Here is a 21,988-nt window from a genome sequence, read left to right as displayed (position 1 = left end):
AGATCCCAATGAATCCCAATTAATTCCCAATTCAGCAAATGAAGTACCTTAAACCATACTTTATAAACAAAGGCCTTTAGTGCTGGTATTGTTAATGTGGAATATATGTAAATTTACATTTATGGCATTTAGCTCATGCCTTTATCCAAAAAAACTTATAATTATGACTGAGTACAACTTGAGTAATTTAAGGGTTAAGGGCCTTGCTCAGGGGCCAAACAGTGGCAACTTGGCAGTGGTGGGGCTTGAACCAGCAGCCTTCCCATTACAAATCAAGTACCTTAACCACTGAGTTACCATTGCCCATAAATCCATGTAACAATAGTAGTGTAGTCGCAGAATGTGCAGTAGTTCATTAGAGGTTCAGTGGATGTACAGTAGCTGTTTAGTGGTTCAGAAGAAGTGCAGTGGTATAGATGTTCAGTGGTTGAATATGTAATAGTATTTATTGTAAAGCCTTTCCAATCTTCCTTTTCCTTATTTGCAGAGTTTGGGGAAATGAGTTTTAAGTAATTAGCTGCCCTGCTATTACACATTTTGTTGTCTTACTCCCCCCTTCTTATCTCTCTCGCTCCCCCCCCCCCCTCCTCCTCCAGTGCTGAGGGAAGTCATGTGTCTGGGCAGAGCAATGGCAGGGACCCACAGGCTCTGGCCAAAGCCGTGCAGATTCACCACGACACCATGAGGACCATGTACTTCGCCTGATCCCTCCCCTGCTGTCACTCTCACGCACTGAGCTGGGGAAGACTCCTCCCAATCACACTGGCAAACTGCCCTGCTGCTAAAACCAACCAAAAGTAACTAAATACCATGGGAGGGACAGGATTAATATCGTTATGCAGTTTAGAAGAAAAAGGCAGTCTTTAAATATCCCACTCCTTCCCCTTTCAGCTGGTTCTTGTTTTGATGAGTGAATCCTTAGAAAGCAGTTATGTACTGTTACTTATTAGCACTGAGTTTGTTTCGGTCTGTCTCTTTAACGTCATGGAGCCTGTCTTAATGCTAAGTAAGATGAAACTAGGTAATTAAAGTAATTAGTCTGCCCAAGGATGAATGCTATAATTTAAGGTTATGTGGTTTCAGAGTAGTTGGCTTGTCAAGCTCACTGGAAGAACACCACTAGAGGGCAGTATTGCACATTGGCGCACGACCTGTACCTGCTTACAAACATAGCCCTTTTAGATAACGCTGGTCTCAGTAATGATGATGTGATTTAAACTCAGATTGCTCGGTTTTTGCCAAAGGATATCACTGCACTTTGCTGTGGCCAACGAGAAACATCATGCTGGCCTTTTGACATGCAGTATGTCTTGTTCTCTGACCCCGTTTGGCACTGCACAGTGGGATTGTTTTTAACATCAGGCATCGTGGGGACCCGATCCTTGATCTTTGAGCCTGTGCTCTGAGACACCTGATATGGGTAATGCTTAGAGACTTTGTGTCTCAGCGTTTCTACCCACACACATCATGAAATTAGGCCTGGAGGTCACCCTGACACCCTGTGTCGGGGTGTATGTGCACGTGTGGGTGGTGCCTGGAGAATATTTTTGTTGCCATTTTGTTTTGTTTTTTCCTTCTTTCTCCCTCCATTTTTGAGCATGCAGAGAGTTACACATTAGCTAAGAACTGCAGACTCACCTAATGAACAACCTGAGAACATCCGTTAAACTCAACCCAAGGTCAGTGAAAGATTTTTCACGTGTGTGCGCGTGCATGTGTGTTGACCATGTCACTGTCCTGCACCTCTCTGTGTCAGTGTGTGGTCGGGTCTGCCATTTGGTACTGAATAACTGAACTGACACACAATTATTGAATTGACCATTGAATGGTCTACATCTTTGCATACTCATTTTACACCAAGAGTATATTTAATGCACATGTTAATGCACATGTCCCTTTTTATTGTGTTTATGGCAAATATAGATACTCTATAAATTATCCAAATTAACTTGTTTTCTCACTTTTTTTTTTGCTTTACTCTCAACATAAAATAACTTAGTTCAAAAATGTTTTGAGTGCAGTAAGCCAACCGTCGTTGGCTGTGGTATATTGTCCTTTGCCACTGTACTCTCTTGCTTCTGCTGTGAGATTTTAGCAGAAAGCGCTGCAATGTGGTGTTTTAGAAAATGGAGGAATTTATTGGGAAGGCCAGCTTATGGAGACTGGAGTGTTGTATTTCCTTGTTAAGAATGGGTAAAGAAGCTTCTTTTTGGGGTATGACTTATGTGAGGGTGTTAGTCACGCGTTGTGGGGGTTTTGAGACAAAGTGCCTGGAAACACCTTCTAAAGAAATCCACGCCCGTATGGAGGGGTTTACGTTTCCGTGCCATTTAACCTTATACTGCATTTGTTGGACCGAATTTATTCTTTAAAGCACCAAGCTAAGTTGATCCTTCTGGCATCTATGGTGAAAGAGCCCTGTGCTCTTATGAACTGGCCTTCACTTTTTAGTTGACCTGGGAAACCAAATGCATTTTTTGTCTTTTTTTTCTCTCTCGGTCCTTATTTCTCTGTCTTGCACTTTTGTTTTTCTTTTGCAGTGACAGTGGGTGGAAGCAAATGCTGACAAGTGCACTAATGTTCTTCAGATGCACCTTTTACGTACATTACAGTTGGACCAAAAATGTTAACACAAATTCATGAAAGTTAGCAGCCACCAGTTAACATTATGCAAATTATATCTTGCTGTGTGGTAGCCTTTATCCATTATACCATGTCTTTTGTCGGTCTTGGTTGAAGTACACCTCTCCTGACTACTTTTCAAAAATAAAATTAGGCATTTTCATTCTGTATTAAAACGCCACCAGCAAACAAAGTGGGCGTAAGGAATATTACACTAAAATTACATATTTGTTCTCGTTGAGCTTTGGAAGACTACAAGCTTTCGACCCGCAAGCTCTTTCGAAAGGCCTCATTATAAGCAAGGCCATGAGCAGGTTCTCCTGCTGCCTACGCAAATTAAACCAACGTGCCTGAGTGGCTGAGGCTGACCATATGCCTTAGCTCCAAGCCACAGTCCCACCAGGCCAGAGAGAGCCCTGTTCGCAGAGAGACTGATATTACTGCACTTAATCAATGTGAACCACTGTAAGGTCTAAGTGTGGGCTCGACGCCCAAGGTGCTAACAGGTGTGGTGCTCTACTTTAAGGGTTTGGTGTGTCTAAACCACCGTACCCTGTTTTGTCCACAGTGTATCATTTCCCCTTGTTCTGGGTTTCCCATCAGGACAGTAAATGGGTGGAGTTCTTGGGTGCAGAGCTACAGCTTTAAATCCCAAAGTGTGGAACTGTTGGGATATTGTATCAAGAAAGGGTACAACATGGTATCTTGTTAAATATGATTATATTACCTGTTAAAAGAATGGTTTGAAGAAAAATATAGGCTATATAGAATATACAGTTTTCACTTTACCCTGAATTCAGTTGATGAACCAAGACATTTCGATTATGAATTTATTTATTTATTTATCCCCCCCCCCCCCCCCCCCTTTTAGTTTTGCACTGGAGCCGTGAGGCTAATGTACTTAACAAATAATGAAACTCTTACTAACAAGCTTTTTCATAAATGCCCAAATCTTCATACACCTGCCTAAAACTGTTATGGTTGTCTCTTTTTGAAATATTCAGTTTTGTATTGTAAAATATCAGGAATAGTGTGTATTACATGGAATTGTGTATCATCTGTAAGGTCCAGTAGGGCTCCAGCTTCAGATTTTGGAAGACTGGGATGAAGTATATATTTGTTAAGGAAAAGGTGAATCTCATTGCCCAAGATAGCAATGATCTTTTGACTATGTTGTGAAGTTTTGTTAATTTTTATAGAATACTGTAAGTCAGTTTTGTTCTAAACCACAGATAGTTTGAGGCACGAATTGCATAGAAGAGATTTCTGCAGCCAGTTTTTCCAGACCCAGATTAAGCCTAAACTGACACAAAACAGAAATATCTAATGATTTAATTTACATTGCATTGCTAAGATTGGACTTAAACCAAGTCTGGATAGCTACCTCCTGGTAAGAAAGACTAGCATTACTTGTTTGTTAGCTTCAGTTCAAAACTAAAGGAATTATGAAATGTTATTTTTGTGTGAACAATTGTTGTATTCAAAGGGCCAGGTGCTCAAAACCATTTAATGTAAATTAGAATCCTAGATAAAAATATCTTAGTTTACTTGACTGTAATCGTAACAGAGAAATCACTAAATCAGATTTAGTTAGTCACATTTGGCAGGGATTAGAAACGTATTAGAAGCTATTGGGTAAATTCTTACCTCAACTAACTGTATAGCCTGGCTGGGTATCAGATATCAGTATAGCCTGGCTAGCAATTGCAGAATAAAAATAAAGTGTAAAACTCATCACACCTTACTAGTCAGTTACAGCAAGCCATGTAGCAATTCACGTGATTGATCCCAAGTAAATGCAAACTATTCTACAATACAGTGAAATAACCTTTGTCCATGTAGGGTTTATTAAATCCAAGTGGCTTAAGTTAGAAAAATATCAAAGTCAAAATAACATGTCTGTCAGAGTACTTTCTATGCTCAGACCCTGATGGTACGACTTTTGAACAGCTGGGCCCCTTGCACACAATAATTGGAATTTCCTGCAGGTGTGTAATTGTGATTCAATCCTTCACTACACTCAACCTGCAGCATTCCTCATTTATCACTACTCATTCTGGTGTGGCACAGAATTGCACGGCCCCAGATGATCCGATATTTCACCAGAATATAACAGTGGCTCAAAACAGTAGAATTCTGATGTAAACCACAGTGTGAAAGGGCCCTGACTCCACGGGAAAGGGGTGGGGGTGGGGCAAATATCAATTCAGTCTTTAAGCACTTCTGCAACTGCAGTTTGTGAAGAGCCTGTATGACTGATGGTGAAAAGCACTGTGAGATCTGATGTTTCTGTGCATTTGAGCATAACTGCTACTTCTCTAGGACTACCAGCGTTTAATTTTACTTGAAAAATGTGACTCAGGGCATGCGCCCATGCGTGTATGACAGGAGTCTTGGGGGGGGTTTTTTTGTTCGTAATTGATCGAGCATTCTGTACTACAGAGATTCTGTCTTCTCAAGTTGCCACGGAAATAGTTGCTAGAGCCCCATGAATCGGGCGTTATACATCAGGCTGGAGTAGTAATTATTGTCAGGGTGGAGCAGAAACTGATGAAACGCACTCCTCCCTTCTGCTAAAAGTTGGACTAACAAATGTCTTGGCTCAAAGCATTTTTAATTCAGAGAAGAAGTATATTTGTATATTTAAAGAAAGGCTCTGTATAATGCACACCACTTATATTTTGTTAACAAAGCCTATGAGAGATGCACAATGATAATATAACATTAATATTAATAATGAAAGTGTCTAATAATAATTGGGATAACTTGCAATAGACTGACAATGTAGATTTATTTTGTCTTGTTTGTAAAATGAAATATTGTTTGAGGGTAACCACATTTCTGTGGTATTGGAATTGTTTTATGGAGCAGAACCTTCAGTTCGTCCCCCTCTTTGTCCCTTGTACTTCTTTCTTGAACATAACAGGCATCACTTTTTAATTTTTTATTATTTTTTTGAAACATAAACACAACTGCCCTACCACTCTTTAAAATCAATATTTAAATTTATTTTTATTTTTTTTACATTTATATGGTAAGGTTTTGTAAACAATATAACACCCCTCCAACACACACGATTTGTTTTGTTTTTTGTTGTTTTCCATCAGAAATAATGGAGGGAAAGGTGCACCCTAAGGGGATATATGTTAGTAGAACGTGCCTTTTATGATGGTGCTGATCACAAACTACTAAATAAAGGACAAAAAAAAACTTTTACAATGTTCAAAGGGCACAACAAATCTCTGTCCACATTGAAAAGAAGTATATATCGATACATGATCTACTGTAATGTGTGTATGTGTTGTAATGTGTGTAGATGTACTTCTGTTTGCCAAGGAATATGAATGTCTATACTAGGTTTGCCAGTTACGTCATGTCAGGACCAAACTTCACAAAAGTGTCTGTGGTTTGAGCATAGGGTACTTGGCGTGTCATGAGCAATTGTTTGGGCACTGACTAACCTGGCTGTGCCATGAGATGCACAGGCTTCCTCTCGTTTCTCTTCACCGTTTCAGTTTGCCTTGTCAATGTCCTATTATTGCATTTATTTAGTCTTGCACACAATAGCAATAACCAAAGTGGTTTTTCTGCAGAATTAAAGTTTTCAACACATGTTTGAAAGGCAAATTGTTTTAAGCACAAGCTGATTGTACATAGTCATTGTAACACCAGTTTTCTTTCTTTTCTTTTTTTTTGCATTTATTTAAACTCATTCGAAAGGGTCTCAGTCTTTAGGTCTTACATTGGCTTTACCCTGTGCTAACCCCAAGTTTAATTAATTAAAAGTAATATTGGGATCAAAGTCATGACTTTGATCCAGTTACTTCAGGATTTGTGTGTGTCTTCCCCCCCCCCCCAATCATGAATTTGGCCTTCGGACATGTTTGGAGGAGCCTTTTATTTATTTAAACTTTGGTCTGGATTAGATATTGGCAAAGCTTTATGGGTCAGTGCTCAAGCTCTGCAGTGCCATGCCAGTTCCCTTGTATCCTGAAGGGATTTTGTGGAATGATCAGAAACTAGCACCCCTGCAGTATGGTGCACTCTTCATATTGACAAACCCATTTCATATTGACAAACCCAACGTTCTTGCGCTTGTCTTGTTGTTTTGAAATACGACTGATTTTGTCTTAACATGTATCTGATTTTGTTTTGTCAATTAAATATTCAATAAATTCTTTTTTATTTATATATATTTATATATATATATATAGAGAGAGAGAGAGAGAGAGAGAACGAGAGAGAACCCACAAATATTTTCATGAACAAAAAAAAAACAGTGTTTTGTTTCTTATTTTAATTTTGGCTCATAACACATTCAATACAACATTTATTACCAAGACTGTCTGGTTAAGTTGTTAGTCACCATTTGTTTGCATGACCTAAAAATTATTATCAAAATGTGGAAAGTCACAGGGTTCTTAGTCAACGTGTAATTAGCATATTCAAAGGTTATGTTTAGGCACAAAGGTGCAATTTTTTTATTATGGCTAAAAAAATAAATAAATTAACAGTTTACTTCAACCACTGTTAACCAACCAGACACAGCTGACAAAGAACTTAAGGCACTTTGTTCATTATGCAGTAACACACAAACCACATGGGTGGTTTAATAATATCAGAAATAATACACCACCTTTTGCTCTGGCAGCAGAGTCCATCATAATTCATCTTTCACTGCATTAGACTTTATTTGCAGTGTTTCATCACAGATCCCAGTGAAATAAACTAAATTAAAATCAAGTATTATGCAAGAATTCTAACAAAGTGAAAGTGCTATTAAAAGAAAAATGATTATAAAGTTTAAATTAAAAACATGCACTGTGAAATGCCTATATTTTGGTAACACTTTATAATGACAATCATCATCTATTAATAAATGCTGCAATTTGAATAACTGATTAGTAAATCAAGAGGCTTGGAGTCAAGCTCATAATGAAAATAGAAAGATAAAAGTCTAGAGCATAGATTTCTTAAAATGTTGACATCTAAACTACAACTAAAGACAGAATGCTAGGATTACTTGTAAGGAAAAACTACAGTAGTTTCCCCCCTAATTCTCTGTGTATTTAAATCTGTCTGTCTTGGATTATCTTTGGCAAGTCTTGCTCAGCGTTTGTATAGCATTTCCGAACCATTGTTCTTTGTACTTACCTCTGTCTTTTGGAACTGCCAGGTTACTCTGTTTTTGCCCTTTCATCTCCCTTGTTGATTTAGTCTGCCTGATGGTTTGTCTGTACTTGTGTTGAACTTTGCCTGTTTATTGACTGTTTGTTTGTTTTTGGGGGTTTTTTTTTTATTGTGATCCGATTGATTAAACCCGTTTCATTCATCCTGTGTTCGCCTCCACTTCTGCCCAACAAACCTGACAGAAGATGTCGCCACCTTAGGGAGTCGATGGGATCTAGTTCAGTACCAGACACCCTTGTAGCCCAGGGCCAGTTACTGGGTCAACACCACCTGTGCCTCGGTTCATTGTAAAATTGAGGTTGAGAAACTGTCAAGGCAAACCATTCAAGCGGTGGCTTGTATGATGCTGCTTTAGTTGCATATCAGCAGGGCTCAAGTTGTCCTGAATTGTTTACCGAACTCACTTGTTGAGATCATTCTCATACTTTGGAAAAGCTCATGTCACACTCTATTTGTTTGGACCACCTCCTTCAAGAGAGGAAGGGGATGACACTGTTCCACAATTGTTCCAACAATGATTGACTCTGAAACTGCGGGCAACTTCATTACGCCATTTCTTTTCTTTTGAAGAGCATCAACATCTCCATGGTCCCCATGTTACCAGTTCTCCATCAGGTCACCCTTCTTACCTCTCCATAATTTCAGATGCAGTGCCACGCGTGTGGAGAACTTCCTTGTTTTTAGTCACCAGAATTTAATTGTTTTATGGTCACCATGGCTCATCACCCCATAGTTTTAGGCTGCCCATGGTTACAGGAACATGGCCCCCAAATCTCCTATGACAAACCAGATATTTTACTCTAGTCCAGTTTCTGCTTGAAAAGTTGTTATTGTGGTTCCTGCTTAGTTCAGCCTCCATTTCTTCTGTGAAAAAGCCCAGAATCTGCAGACAGCTTTACAATACCTGAAGATTATATGGACTAAGGTTTGGCTGAGGTTTTTAGCAAGGTGAAGATCGCAGTACTACCGCCCCTCTGTCCCTATGACTGTGCTATTGTCCTGGTGGAGGGTGCTGTGCCTCTGAGGACATGCTCTTACCCCCTCTCTATCACTTAAAACAAGGCTAAGGAGGACTGTGTGGCTTAGCTCGAAGTTATGTCAGGGTTATTACAGGGTTATGGCAGGCATTTCAAGTGCCCTGCTGCTGGTGGTTTCCATTTTATCACCAAGAACGATGGTGGGCTCTGCATGGTTAAAGAAGGGGGATGAGTGGAATATTGCTTGTATTACTGTGTCTGCACACTATTATTAACCAGGTTATGCCATCTGGCCTGCCAACCCCCACTCCTCCCACACCTTCCGTTTTCCAGGCCATTATAATCGACATCCTTCAGGACATGGGGAGGTTTGCTGTGGCCTACATGGATGACATTCTGATTTATTCTCCCACTCCCGGTTACGTGTTGTCTGAGCACGCAAGTCATGTGAGCGCCATTCTACAAAGGGTTCCGCAGAAGACATGTATGTAAAAGCGGAGAAATGTGCATACTTTTTAGGATATGTCATCAGCTCCATGGATGTCACTGTGGAGAATAAAATGGTTGATGCAGTGCTTACTTGTCCAGTGCCACAACTCCCGAGGACCTACAGAGGATTCTGGAATTTGCAAACTTTTGCTAGTGCTTCAGTGCTATTGCTGCTCCATTCAGTGAGACTTTTATGAGGAACTAAAGAGAGAGCTACATAATGCAGATTCCTGCCTCCTGTCCCAAGGGCAGATTGTACGTGCTGGCGACCGTTCATGACAGACGTTACCTGGGCATAATCCACGCTCTCCTAACGTCACACAGGTAAAGTCAAATCTTGCCAATGGTGGGAGTCTGTGGTAAAGGACATGTATACTTTTGTAGCTTCCTTCTTAGACTATGCTCAGTCAAGACTCCTCACACACTGCCAGCCAGTAAACATGTTCTCCTACCAATACCAGAAAGACCCTGGTCCCACATCAGCTTTTGAAACTGTGGTGGTCTTATTCAAACAGTTTTTCAGGTTTTAAGGCATACCTGAAGACATCCTGTCCGAGAGAGGACCTCAGGTTACTTCCCAAGTATTGGAGTCCTTCATGGAGAGATTGGGTGTGAACATTAGCCTGACCTTTAGGTTACCATCCCCAGAGTCAGTTTGAGTGGGCAAACCCCACTTGGGCTGAAATGGCACAAAATTCCCTAGTGCACGCTGACACTGGCCTAACTCCTTTCCAGTGGGTGAAGTTTCCAGCCACCCTTTGTTCCATGCAATCCCATGGCTACCTCCACTCTGGCTGTGGATTCATGGATGAAGATGAGCAAGCACGTTTGGGTGAACCAGCATCTGGGGATGGCCATCAGCTGACTGAAGCTGTATGCTAGTCGTAGGCATGGTTGTGGTCCCACTGCCCAGGGGATCAGTTTTGGCTGTGCACTTGGGACCCTCACCTCAGGGGGAGTGGTAAGATGAAGCCTCATTACCTAGACCTCTTCCTGGTAGAGAAACATACCAATGACAGCATTTACAGGTCAAAGCTGCCAGATACATGCCATGCCTCTCCTTCCTTCCATATGTCTCTCCTTAAGATGAATGTTGCAGGTTCACTGTGCAATCTGGGTGCTAAGGAGGCTCCCCTGGTGACTGACAGCTCCCCATCTTAAACTGTACACAAGATACTGGACTCTAGGCATCCTGGTGGTGAGATCAGTACCATATGCATAGGGAAGGTTACGGTACAGAGGAGTGGTCAGGTCTGAAGCCTGCAGACTGCCTTCAATGGACTACATTGCCCATAGTCCCCCTGTTCGTTCCCAATCCACTGTTTATTAAGTTAATCTGTGTCTAGTTTTCCCTAATGTCTGTGTATTTAAACCCACCTGTTTTAGACTATCTTTGGGAAGTCTCGCTCTCCATTTGTCTAACGTTTCCAAGCCATTGTTCTTTGTATTTACCTCTTTGTCTTTTGGATCTATGCCAGGTTAGTTCATCTGTCACTTTTCGGTTAAGCCTACCTAGTCATTTGTCTCTACTGGTACTGAACTTTGCCTGTTTATTGACTTTGGTTTTGGATTACCCTGCAATTGGTTTCATTAAACCTTTTTCAATCAACCTGAGTTCACCTCCACTTCTGCCCAATGAACCTGATGATTTGAGCATCTGAGTGGCACCAATAGCCCACCAAAAAGTATTGGACTCATCTTCTATGCAGGCTACTGAAAGATAAAGTAATAATGTATAAGTAAATTATTCAAATTTCAGCATTTATTGATGTGTCCAAAATGTTTATATAATTATGAACAGCCATTAACAAACTAAGTTAATGATTAAAATCCTGTTTATTGTGTTATGTTAATATAATGTTTTATCAATATTTTTTATAGTGTGTTCAAGTAAAAGGACTTTGGTGTGGGCATGATTTTTCACTTACATGTAGATCTGATATCGCCATGCACAAATGAAATATATATTTAGTACAGGGTAACTAACTATAGGCATATGATCTGCAGCTGAATCTACAGCAGACACTATGGAAAAATACAGTATCATGAAAAATAACATTTTCAACATTTGCTGGATTGTTGAAGGATTGTTTTAGGGATTTAGAGGTTCACAGTAAAATGTGCAGCAGCAACCTGTAGCTATCCCAGCAAAACTGCAGGAGTGCTCAGGGTAACGTGACTGTCAGGGTAATATGACTGCAGTAGTGCTCAAGATAATGTGAATGTCAGGGTAACATTGCTGTTTATAGTGCTTAGGGTAACTTGACTGTCATTATGAATTATTCTCTGGCCTGCTATAACTGTGATAAAGTGCTATTAAAAATAATTTCACGAGATGGTAAAAAAAAACAATAAAAAAAAAAAAACCTGAAAATTTAAACTTCCATGGTAATATTTTATATGCTTAAAAGGCAGTTATGAATCTCTGAACTAGCAAACCTGATCAGATGCTTTGGTAGTTAATGGTATATAATAAAGCTTCAGTACTATGAGAGTATGTTGAAAGCATGGATGCTACATGTGCGTACCATCCCTTTGGGACGGTTGCTGAGGAGACTCTTCGGATGACTCCTCAGTGGCAGGAGCATCAGCCATCAGAAAGGAGTCTGTGGAGCGGTCACTGATCCTCAAGGGTGCTAAGCGATGGAGATTTCTGGGGCTCCAGGGGAGGTACCTTTGCGCTCCCTGGGACGGCGCCACGCTTGTATCAGCCTCTGCTTCTGTTACCCAGGGAGGAGGAGGGGTGTCCATTTCTGGCATGAATGCTGGGTTCTCTACACCTGCTACAGAGAGGGTAAGCTTGAATCTCCTTGGTCCTCAGAAATAGATGATGACAATTTCACATGCAAGGTTCCCCTTAGAAGCGTGTATACCCTGTACTAAAATAAAAGTGACATCGTTGAAGTACTGGTCCTATTCACTTATAATTTGATGCTCACCTCCCATTGTATACGTGCCTCTCCTTTGAGAACTGCCACCTGTAGCCCCACCATCACCACTGTATGCACTGTCTGCTTCTGAAAACTCAAAATCTGCACAAGAGATTCAACAATAAAGATAGTTAATGTCACATAGTTATAATGGTTATAATAGTTATAATGTCACATAATGTCACATAGTTAATGTCGCACTCAACATGTAAAGAATAGCAATCAAAGATGCTACCTTCATCTCCATATGGATGCTTTTTGCTTTTATCTGTTGTCTTGCCATTAGACATCTGGAAACAAGCAAAATTGTTAAGTTTGGCCTCTCTAACAATTCAGACATGATGTTCTTACAGAAGGATTATGCAATCTCTTCATTTCTGAAAGAATTCTTACTTTATGGTTTGGGTCTTTCTTTGGATGCTTTGTGATTTTCTTGGCAGGGGTAACACCCATCTTGGCTGATTTGAAAGACTCCAGCCGGCTCCTCATGGTCCTCTGGAAGATCTCCTGCACCTCGTCCTCGCTCTGGTTGATGCTGAAGTTACTTCGGCTGTACTTGTGACGGTGCTGTGGAGAGAGACCAGCTTAATGCTTTATGGAATTGTGATTTCTAGGGACCCAAACTTTTTTCAGTTGATAGATTGAACCTTGCATGTGTGAGCAAAAGAGAGTTCATACATTTTTCCTGCTCCTATAAAGATGTTGCTGCAGTAGGTGGTGAGCATTGAAGTCTTCATTCATTCTCTTCATCTCATGTTCATGAATGTTCAGAGACACTGAAGGAACAGTGTCCTGTCTGTATGAACAAAAAACAAAATATAAAAAAACAAACACTTTCATCACCTTCAGGGTCATTAACAGTTTGACCTCGTGAAGACAACAGTGATAATTATATAGCGGTGTGTCTCTCATAAACATTCTATATTTATTCTCCCTTCTGAGCTCACTTTCATAATTGTATCTAAAGAACACAATGGTGTATGTTTACACTCTGTGCAGTACACATCAGGTCCAAAACTTTAATGTCAGAGATGTTGGATTTTTCTCCTAATGTCATACAAGAGTAAGTAAAAACCCAGCACATATATTCCCATGTAAAATGCAATTCTGTTGTTTCAACTACATCATGCATTGTTGATGTGATTAATACTTACATGACAGAGGTTGGCTGAACATTGTTGTTGCCAAAGTCTAGCTCAGACATGATGTCAGGCATCACTCCAGAAAATCTCAGTTTCTTCTCAAAATTGACAATAGTGCCATCGGTCTGATTCAGGAATGCCAGAGATCCACGTTTTTCTGCCTGATTTAAGAGACCAATGAAATTTCTGAATTTTTGGCATAAAGCTGTAGAGTGTAGTATCATATCCAGAATATTCAAAAAGGCAAAAGAGCACTTCTGAAGCATGTTGTCATAGCATTTACCTCAGTAACATAATTAATGGCATCCTCTAAGTTCAGTTTGTGGAAGATGCTGAAAAGGTAGTCTCTGTTCTTTCTGGCTTCTGGCTTCATCAAAAACCAGGTGATGTATGTGTCTTCAAAGCGCTTCCAGCTGAAACAGATGGACAGTAAACAGAAGTAAGAAACTAATTGACTTTCCAGAAAGGGTAAAGGTCAAAATGGAATTCAGATCTCCTGTGCCCACCCTCTGGTCCACCAGTTGTCCCCTATTCGTCCTGAAATGTCTTCCATTGCTGCCAAAATGTGCTCAAATGCCTGTAGCACAAATACATACAATCGAATTCATGCATTGTGGTCCTCTCAGTTCCAAAACTGTTTCTTTGTAGTCAGTCTCTATTTCATAAAATAAATCATTTAATTATAGTTTACCCTGTTATTCACTTTCTCAATCAGTTTCAGTTCAGTTGGAGATACCCTTTTCACTTTTAGCCATTTGACAAGGGGCTTCATTGTGAGACCCTGGGGAAGGGAAAAATGCTATGACGTTAAATCAAAAGGACAGGGACTTCATATTTTATCTCTTTGTTATCTGTTGTTCTTAGTTTTGAGTACCTGGAAAATTACCATAAAGTAGACCACAATGAGACAATAGTACCTGGAGTATGACTGTAAAGTACACCACAATGAGCGTGGTGGTGATCATCAGGTTCTTCTCCTTGATCCTGGTCTCATCTAATGAGGCTGCCAGACCATACGCCACCGCCCCTCGCAAACCACCAAAACTCATCACTATCTGATCAATGAGCTCGATAGGAACCAGTCTGTACCGGTTCAGGATCCAAGTAAGGAAAAAGACCCCTGTAGGTCCAACAAACAAATGCATGCACAGATGGAGACAGACATATTAGATGCAGAAGAAAAAGCACAATTAACAAAGAGGTATTGATAACATTCAGAGTTTGAACTGAGGGAACTTGGAAATCCTTTGAGCTAGATGCTAATGTTATCCACAGGAATTTCTCCACAAATGAACCCATTACTAAAATTTCATGACACACAACCATGCAAACGTCAACAAACTCACCCATGAACCTGTAGACTAGAACAAACAGTAGTGTGAGCAGTATGAAGCCAGTATTCCACACCCAGATGTCAGTATCAATGGCTGTGACACCCAGGAAGACAAAGATCATGGTCTCTGAGCCATTCGCAAACACCTTCATAGCATAGCGCACAGCAGTGACGGATTTTTCATCCATGTTTGCATTCACATATTTCTGACAGCAGACACCGCAGAAAGTGACTCTGTTTCAGAAAAAAAAAGATTGTCAAAGGCTTTGAGACAGTACAGATATGAGTCTGTCATGAATTTAAGCTTGCAATGGCATGCAGCAATAAATACAATGCCAGCTCATAGAAACCATTGCTCTAATTTTGATGTTGAAACTCTCTCACAACTGCCTAAAATATCACGCCACATTAGGGATGGGATGGAATGAAAATGTCTGTCATGATATCAATGACCAAAGTTACAGTATTATGACTGTTAAATAACTGTTTATAAGGCATTATCACAGATGGAAATAATTTCACCACATTTTTAAAAATTATATCTACTTGACCTTTTCAGATTCAGTTTATCAGTAATGTGAACACAGCCATCTCACTAAACAGTCATAAGTTGTTTGTAATAAGCATACAAATTGTATCAGGTGTAAAGCTTAAATTGTTGATTCTTTTAAAAGTGTTGAGCAGGTTCTTACGAAAGGATGGCAGAGAGAGAAAGCATCTCGGCAGTGAGGTAGGACAGATAGCCCAGTACGAAGATGAAACCCGCCTCAATGATTTGCACTTTCCCTGTGTACTTGGTCAACAGCGAGATCAGGATGGCAAACACAACACCTATCAATGAACCTCCAAATGCAACTACAAAAAATGAGACTGAGGAGATGCAAACCAAAAAAGAAAGAGATGAAGAAAGGGTTAAATGGTTGTATGAATGAAGGGAAATATATAAAGTACTGTACATATGACAAATGTTTACATTAAAGGCATTTAGCTGACTCTTTTGTCCATAGCAATTTACAATTATGACTGAGTACAAGTTGAGCGATTAAGTGTTAAGGGCTTTGCTCAGGGGCCCAACAGTGGCAGGGTTTGAATTAACAACCTTCAAATTACAAGTCAAGTACCTTAACCACTGAGCTACCACTACTATAAATATTACTATACTATAACCTTTGATACATATTACTATACTATAACCTATGATACATATGACCACAACATTCAAGCGTAATGAAAACATTTTCAGATTTTCTAACAGTAAAATCATTTCATGTCTGAAGACTCTTACCTATGCCTTTTATGATTTCTCCTGCATTGATTTTTTCCCCTCCTAAAGACACGAAGGCATCAAAAACGTTGTAGAGTACCTGTGTGAGAAAAACTGTCTTGAATTAATAGCAAAAAAATCATAAAGATTATTCCTCTAGACTGCTGCCTATTAAGCCACTGTAACTTGGGCACGTGGCACAAATGAGACTAACCACCGTGACTCCATCGTTGAGCAGCGACTCTCCAAACACCCAGATGAAGAGTACTTCATTCACGTGCACCTCCTCAAACACAGCAATCACAGCCACGGGGTCTACGGCTGCAAGCAGGCTGCCAAACAGCAGGAACTGCAGCAGCCCTATCTGCAGGTTACCTGCCGGGCACATGCATACTGTCCAAGCCATTCGTACCCAGAGCTACTGAATAAATGAATGGGGGTGTAGGAAACTGCTCAGACATACCCATCGCTCCTCCTAAATAGCAGCCCCAAAGCGAAATGCCCACTGCGGCTGCGTTCCAGCACGTCCCAATCACAGCATGCACCAGGATGGCGCCCAGGTTGCTGAAGAAAAGCTTGTTTGGCATAAAGTAGCCTGTGTCCAGGATGATCTGCGGAAGCAGGAAGTAGAAGAAATTCCTCGGCACAAGCTTGAACGTCTGCGCCTTATCCGCACCCCAGACGATCCCTCCCAGTATAAAACCACTTATTATGAGGAGGGCGCTCTCAGGGAAGAAGCTCTTGAGCTTGGAATTCAGCTGGGCCACTGCAAACAGACACAGGTTCACTTTTGTTAACAAGTGGAAACATTTTATGTAAATAACTTTTTCTGTCCATGTGTATTTCTATGTGCAGAATTTCCTGTTGCAAGGACATCACAACATTTACAAGTAACAGACAATAGCCAGCTATTTTGACAGAGCAGGCCAAAAAAGTGCCATTTTTCACTGGCCGAGTGATCAGCTGAGTCCCACTGAAGTGCTGCATCTTTGTGTCACAAGTATGCCCTCTGAATATGAGCAAAAATATCAAATATTTTGCTGCACATATTCAGTTGCCATTTGCACCTTTATCTTGATAAATTCTTTATAAATCCATTATAAAATCTTCTATGAAATAAATAATAGTACAGAAATTGTATTATTTTTATTTCACATTTAAGTTCTGTTTTGGAATCTTGGACATTTGCCACCACAGTGTGGTTTTGCCATGACATTCTGCCTGTTAGGCCTAACAGACTGTGTGAATGATATGAACTAATTCAATTACTGAAAATAATATTACCCTTCTTGAACCAACTGGGTAGCTCAGTAGCTCACTTTATTTCAAAGCCACATACCAGACATTTTTGCCACTCCAGCCACAAGGATCCACAGTGCTACAAGGTAAGACGTCTCAACATGATGCCATTTTACTGTTACTACAGGAACATGTGTTACGTTTATCTCTGCAGGACGGCTTTGGCTTGCATTTGCACCCCCTCCAGCGGCCAGTGGCAAGGTCACACACACGAGAAGCGACGCCCCCAAAAAACAAGGGCAGGTAGGTAATAATCGCATTGTGGAGGCTGGAACGAGTCGGTTAATTCTGGCACTTCCACCCCTGCGTGCACGGTTCTTGGTGGCTAACCGACTGTCTGTAGTCCATATGATCAAGGAATCAGCCTGTTGTGGTTTCTCCACCTTTCCAGGTTAATGAGAATGGTGTTGTTCTTCAGCTTGTTGCATCCTTAATGTCCTGGACACTTTTTACCTACATGGCTCAGTTTGTTGTTTGCAGAACTGTTCTTTCTTTCTTTCTCTCTCTCTCTCTCTCTCTCTCTCTCTCTCTCTCTCTCTCTCTCTCTCTCTCTCTCTCTCTCAGTCCTTAAATGTCTTTGTCCCTGGTCAGTGAAGGGGCACTGTTGCGTGATGAGGGTAGAGTTTTGCCGAAACACTCAGCCTTTTAAGCTATCTACATTGTAGCAGAGGGGGGGCTAAGAACCTCCTTCTTGCACACAAAGTTAGTGTGTCACGTTTAGCAAAGAAAGATTTTAAGTGCATGAGTGTCTTACAACACTTTTTTACTTAGGTAAATTTGTAATATTTTAGGAATAAGCAAGTAAATGTCTTTTTGTTTTAGAATCTAACATTAAGAATGGAAACTATATTTTGTGAGTAAATGTGGAGGTGGGCCATTTGGGCACCTGGCAGAGTATTTATCAATCTGGCAACAAGACCAACAAAAACCCCACAAAAGCTGCCTGAAAAAGAGCATCACAAACATTCTGACATACAGTGATTAACATCCTCCAGTGACTCTATCATCCAGTGACTCTAACAGCATCCAGTGATTCTAACATTGTCCAGTGACTCTAACAGCATCCAGTGACTCAGTGACAATCACATCCTTAAGCATTGATTAGGTTTTGAGCACTACTTAGTGTTTTATAAACTAAAGAGGGTTTATAGTTTGCTTGTCAGTTCAACGGTTCATTTCATCTAAATACCACAATGTGAAAGGAGACTATAAGATAATCAATTTATGCCTGGATTAATAACATTTTCCCATAAATAAAGGTTGAACATCTTGTACAGACTGTACTGAAAGGTTGCTACATTGAAGTTGGTATTTTAGCATGTCATTTTGTGTTGCCATTTCTCTTAATGGATACATCGCTGACTCTAGGGTTCCCTTCTTGTCAAATGCAACAGGGTTTGTTTTTCCATAAAAAAAACACATGAACAGATGACATTGGCCTTTTCTTTAAGACTGATGCCTTTATACGCTGTGTTTCATTCCATGTACATATCGTATGATACAAATGCAAACCCACATGGCACGAAAGGTCACTGCTCTCCGGTGTCAAGGATGACCTTGGGCGGGATAACGATGTGACCTGGCCAAAATGACTCAACCAACTTTCAATGAAAGCTTAACTCTCTCTTTCTCTGCAGTATGTTCATTTTAATGATTGACGTGATCCTTCCCCAATGTCTGTTAGTTATCTTTCCGGTGCAAAAAGGATCACAGATTGTGGAACGACACATTTATGGTATGTCCTTTCATTTAGGGATGTGTTCACATAAGGTTGGGTTTCCAAACATTGATTTTAAGCCGAGAACTATACTGCAAAAGATTCAAAATGTCAGTCCCTGCTGATGTGAAACTTGCTGGGTCTAATCTGGGTCTGCAGGACTATTCTGCTACACAGCATTCTGCTTCTGTATCCTCATTCAAGCTCTCTTTCTCTCTCCAAAGATGAAAGAGCATTGACCAGCCATTCACAGCTTACACAATATGAAGTTTTTTCACTTTTTTTTTTTTAACAATGAAAATACATGGCATCACATCCTTATAAATGTTTGTGTGGGTTCACATATTTTAACAAAGGTATATTTCTCTTAAAAACATCAGCTAGCAAGTTTGATTAATGCAACAATAATCATACCTTTTACAGTGTGCTGTACAAATGAATTTTCTTTCTTTCCTATATCTTTATGTATGACTGTGTTTGACTCACTCCCTGCCAGTGAAACCACACAAATATATGAACAAAAGATACTGGGGGCAGAGCTACTGAAGCCAACTTAATGTCACATTTGGTGCTTCAAGGACAGGCAAGTCTCACAAATGAGACTTTAATGTCATCTAACATTAACTCAGGAGATTTCCATAATCTGGCATACTTCCTGGTGGCAAGAAGCTTCTAACAGCTCCATTGGTGACCTCACTCCCATATGGAGTGATGTTTCCTGAACAGTTCAGTGAGCTTTGGGAACGCTGAGTTTTTAAACATACAAAGGACATCCAGAACGTTGGAAGGGGAAAAAAAATGCACGCAGAGCCTTTAAGTCTGTGGATGTAACCTGCACAAGTGTCACAGTCACACAGAATCTGCAGAACTTGTTATCAGCGCAAACACACTCTCACCATACTTTAATTAAATGATCAGTCACAACCCCTAGGTCATTCAAATGACATGTACAGATTTTAACTTTTGTTTTTATCTAATTCACAAAGATGACCATCAGTGTCCCAATGATCATTACTTCACTAATCATTCGTTCCTGATGCAAGGTCCTGCTTGCTGAGTTCCTGTGGTCTGGAATGCCACACTGCCGTATCAGTATCTGCCCTAACATTGGCTGCCCTAAAGGTGAAATTCTATCAAAGTCTGGCCAAGTAAAAGTGAAGTAATGAGGAACATGACTCCACATCTTAAATTATGCATTGTGAGGCCTCCTTAGTGCTAAAGTGCATAACATTGACTTCAGAAACTCAAGCTTCTTCAAACTGCAATACATGAAAGTGGCCTGCAGGTGGCACAAGTAGTTGTGGGGCTGAACAGGAAACATCTGCCCTACAATTGGTATTTATCTTATGTCAGATGACTTGTTTAGATGATCATGTGGATTCTTCTTCAAGAGTTTTGAAATTTACTTTTTTTCTGAGATAAAGATACAGTCCCATGCATCCTTGGCTCTGGCCTTTTCTGAAAGATCTTGAAATCTGATTCCAATATAATAAACGCCAGGGAACTTCCTGGAGAACTGCAGCCGTGCAGAATTGCTTTGTTGTCTACAAAAGCTGTAACTGATCTGGATTTGATGTATTTAATGCATGTTGACATTATCAAGTTGAAAAGTCTCATTACAATCCCCACAATGCTTCTCATTGTCTTCTGATAATGAAAAGCGTTTCAGGTTTTTTCTTCTGGAAACATTAATTGCAGTTGACACGGTAGATTTTTCTGGCAGGGTGTAATGATTGTGTGCAAATCTGGAATGGTTTGCTGTTTCACAGACACACCCCATCTGACATCATTGGGAATAATGCATCACTGGAAAAGTGCATTACTCTGTAGAATTTTGTTGGATGTATTTTTACATTTTAAATGGCATTTATCTGACACTTTTATCCAAAGCAACGTACAGTTCTGACTGAAAACAACTTAATTAATTGAGGGCTAAGGATCTTGTACAGGGACCACAACATTGGTACCTTGGTGGTAGTGGTGGAGCTTGAACTAACAACCATCTGATTACCAGTCCATTTTAGTTCAGTTCATTTTATGGCATAAGTCAAATGATATGTGCCTCTTTGAAAATAAGTTTCTAATAATAATAATATTATAGAAGTAATAATATAGAATAATAATAATAATAATATAGAAGATTTTCTAATAATAATAGTCAGTAACATTATAGTAATTTGTAGTAATCCCAACAGACCTCATCACTGTTCATATAAATTACAATTTGAGGGTATTTTCCAAGATTTACTGTTTTTTTTATTATTATTATTATTACTACATTTACTACAAATTACATTTACTTTTTAAAAATTCTATGTACACACTCTCCTTTTATGTCAGATATATTTATATATTATATTCATATTTTATTCATATAAATGACAAAATTATGATAATTAGAACACAAAAATAAAATTACATTAAAATAATACCTAAGTCAAAACTAAATAATACCTAAGTCTAAGTAATAAAATCTATATTTTCACTAGTTGATCAGTGTGGATGTAGTGTGTCAGTTCTGTCACATTACTCACTGAAACAGACTCGTCACTACCAGTGACTTACTCAGTTTACAAAGCCAGCAGACCAGGATCCATAAGGCCACCAGGTATGGCGTTTCCACATGATGCCACTTCCAAGTGACGATGGGTACCGTCGTGATGGACGCAGAAGAGTTGCTGGTGCTCTCACCAGTCGATCCTGTGTTGCTGGAGGCTGACTGTCTTTCACTGCTGCTCTGAATCTGTACTTTGCTGGTCACGCATAATGCCCCAAAGATCAACAGTACGGTGAGGAGAAAGCTGAGCTGGGAGTAAGGCGCCATGTGTGGAAGGTTAAAGGCTTGTTTTAATTGTTGTAGTCTCCTTGGTCCTCCGTCCCGTCTCTTACTTTCTGTCACTTGTGTCCTACCACCATTTGCTTGTCCTGTATGACCTAGTAAGTCTCTCTCACCCAGGCAAACTTCAGATTACTCTCACCCTACCATTTCTTTTTAATTACACCCTCTCTCTTTCTATGTCACTCT

General features: G+C 40.0%; 2 protein-coding genes across 15 annotated transcripts in view; one reads left to right on the top strand and one right to left on the bottom strand.

Moving 5' to 3' along the window:
• ago3b (argonaute RISC catalytic component 3b) overlaps positions 1 to 12,921 on the top strand; it is a 25,406-nt gene extending 12,485 nt beyond the window's left edge. For 3 of the 7 annotated variants that reach the window (XR_014119459.1, XR_014119453.1, XR_014119460.1), the window contains 3 exons: positions 597 to 1,679; positions 12,010 to 12,072; positions 12,649 to 12,921. Coding sequence is in view for 1 of the 7 variants with exons in the window: in XM_081705835.1 (XP_081561961.1) it covers positions 597 to 705 (109 nt within the window). In the remaining 6 variants the exon portion in view is untranslated. Of the gene's footprint in view, positions 1 to 596; positions 8,028 to 9,122; positions 10,889 to 11,854; positions 12,073 to 12,648 lie in introns of those variants that run through there. The other 4 variants (XR_014119454.1, XR_014119456.1, XR_014119455.1 and 1 more) reach the window with 4 other exon arrangements.
• Positions 11,792 to 21,988, bottom strand: slc9a3.1 (solute carrier family 9 member A3, tandem duplicate 1). 8 transcript variants are annotated; one of them, XM_081705844.1, is made up of 16 exons: positions 21,529 to 21,988; positions 16,411 to 16,713; positions 16,162 to 16,340; positions 15,969 to 16,047; positions 15,376 to 15,553; positions 14,697 to 14,917; positions 14,268 to 14,470; positions 14,042 to 14,131; positions 13,857 to 13,927; positions 13,634 to 13,763; positions 13,363 to 13,511; positions 12,887 to 13,004; positions 12,602 to 12,775; positions 12,444 to 12,498; positions 12,218 to 12,310; positions 11,792 to 12,061 (listed from the first exon to the last, which is right to left on the bottom strand). In XM_081705844.1, exons 1-16 carry the CDS (start codon positions 21,785 to 21,787, stop codon positions 11,793 to 11,795), a joined length of 2,571 nt encoding a protein of 856 aa, XP_081561970.1. In that variant the 5' UTR covers positions 21,788 to 21,988; the 3' UTR covers position 11,792. The 8 variants fall into 8 exon arrangements, with proteins under 8 accessions (XP_081561970.1, XP_081561979.1, XP_035384711.1 ...); XM_081705853.1 differs by having other exon boundaries at positions 11,792 to 12,058; XM_035528818.2 differs by having other exon boundaries at positions 16,162 to 16,322; positions 21,529 to 21,987.

The sequence above is a fragment of the Electrophorus electricus genome, chromosome 2 (assembly GCF_041902795.1).
Source record: "Electrophorus electricus isolate QZ-2024a chromosome 2, ASM4190279v1, whole genome shotgun sequence".
Classification (NCBI taxonomy): domain Eukaryota; kingdom Metazoa; phylum Chordata; class Actinopteri; order Gymnotiformes; family Gymnotidae; genus Electrophorus; species Electrophorus electricus.
The sequence above is the reverse complement of the archived record's forward strand: the minus strand, read 5'-3'. Positions and strand labels throughout refer to the sequence as shown.

Excerpts from the sequence above, each read along its gene's own strand:
- slc9a3.1 (XM_081705844.1), bottom strand. The coding sequence starts at position 21,787 with ATGGCGCCTTACTCCCAGCTCAGCTTTCTCCTCACCGTACTGTTGATC. Across the intron at positions 16,714-21,528 it reads CTGCTGGCTTTGTAAACTGA|TGGCCCAGCTGAATTCCAAG; the intron begins GTAAGTCACTGG and ends GTCTGTTTGCAG. Across the intron at positions 12,311-12,443 it reads GCATCCATATGGAGATGAAG|ATTTTGAGTTTTCAGAAGCA; the intron begins GTAGCATCTTTG and ends TCTCTTGTGCAG.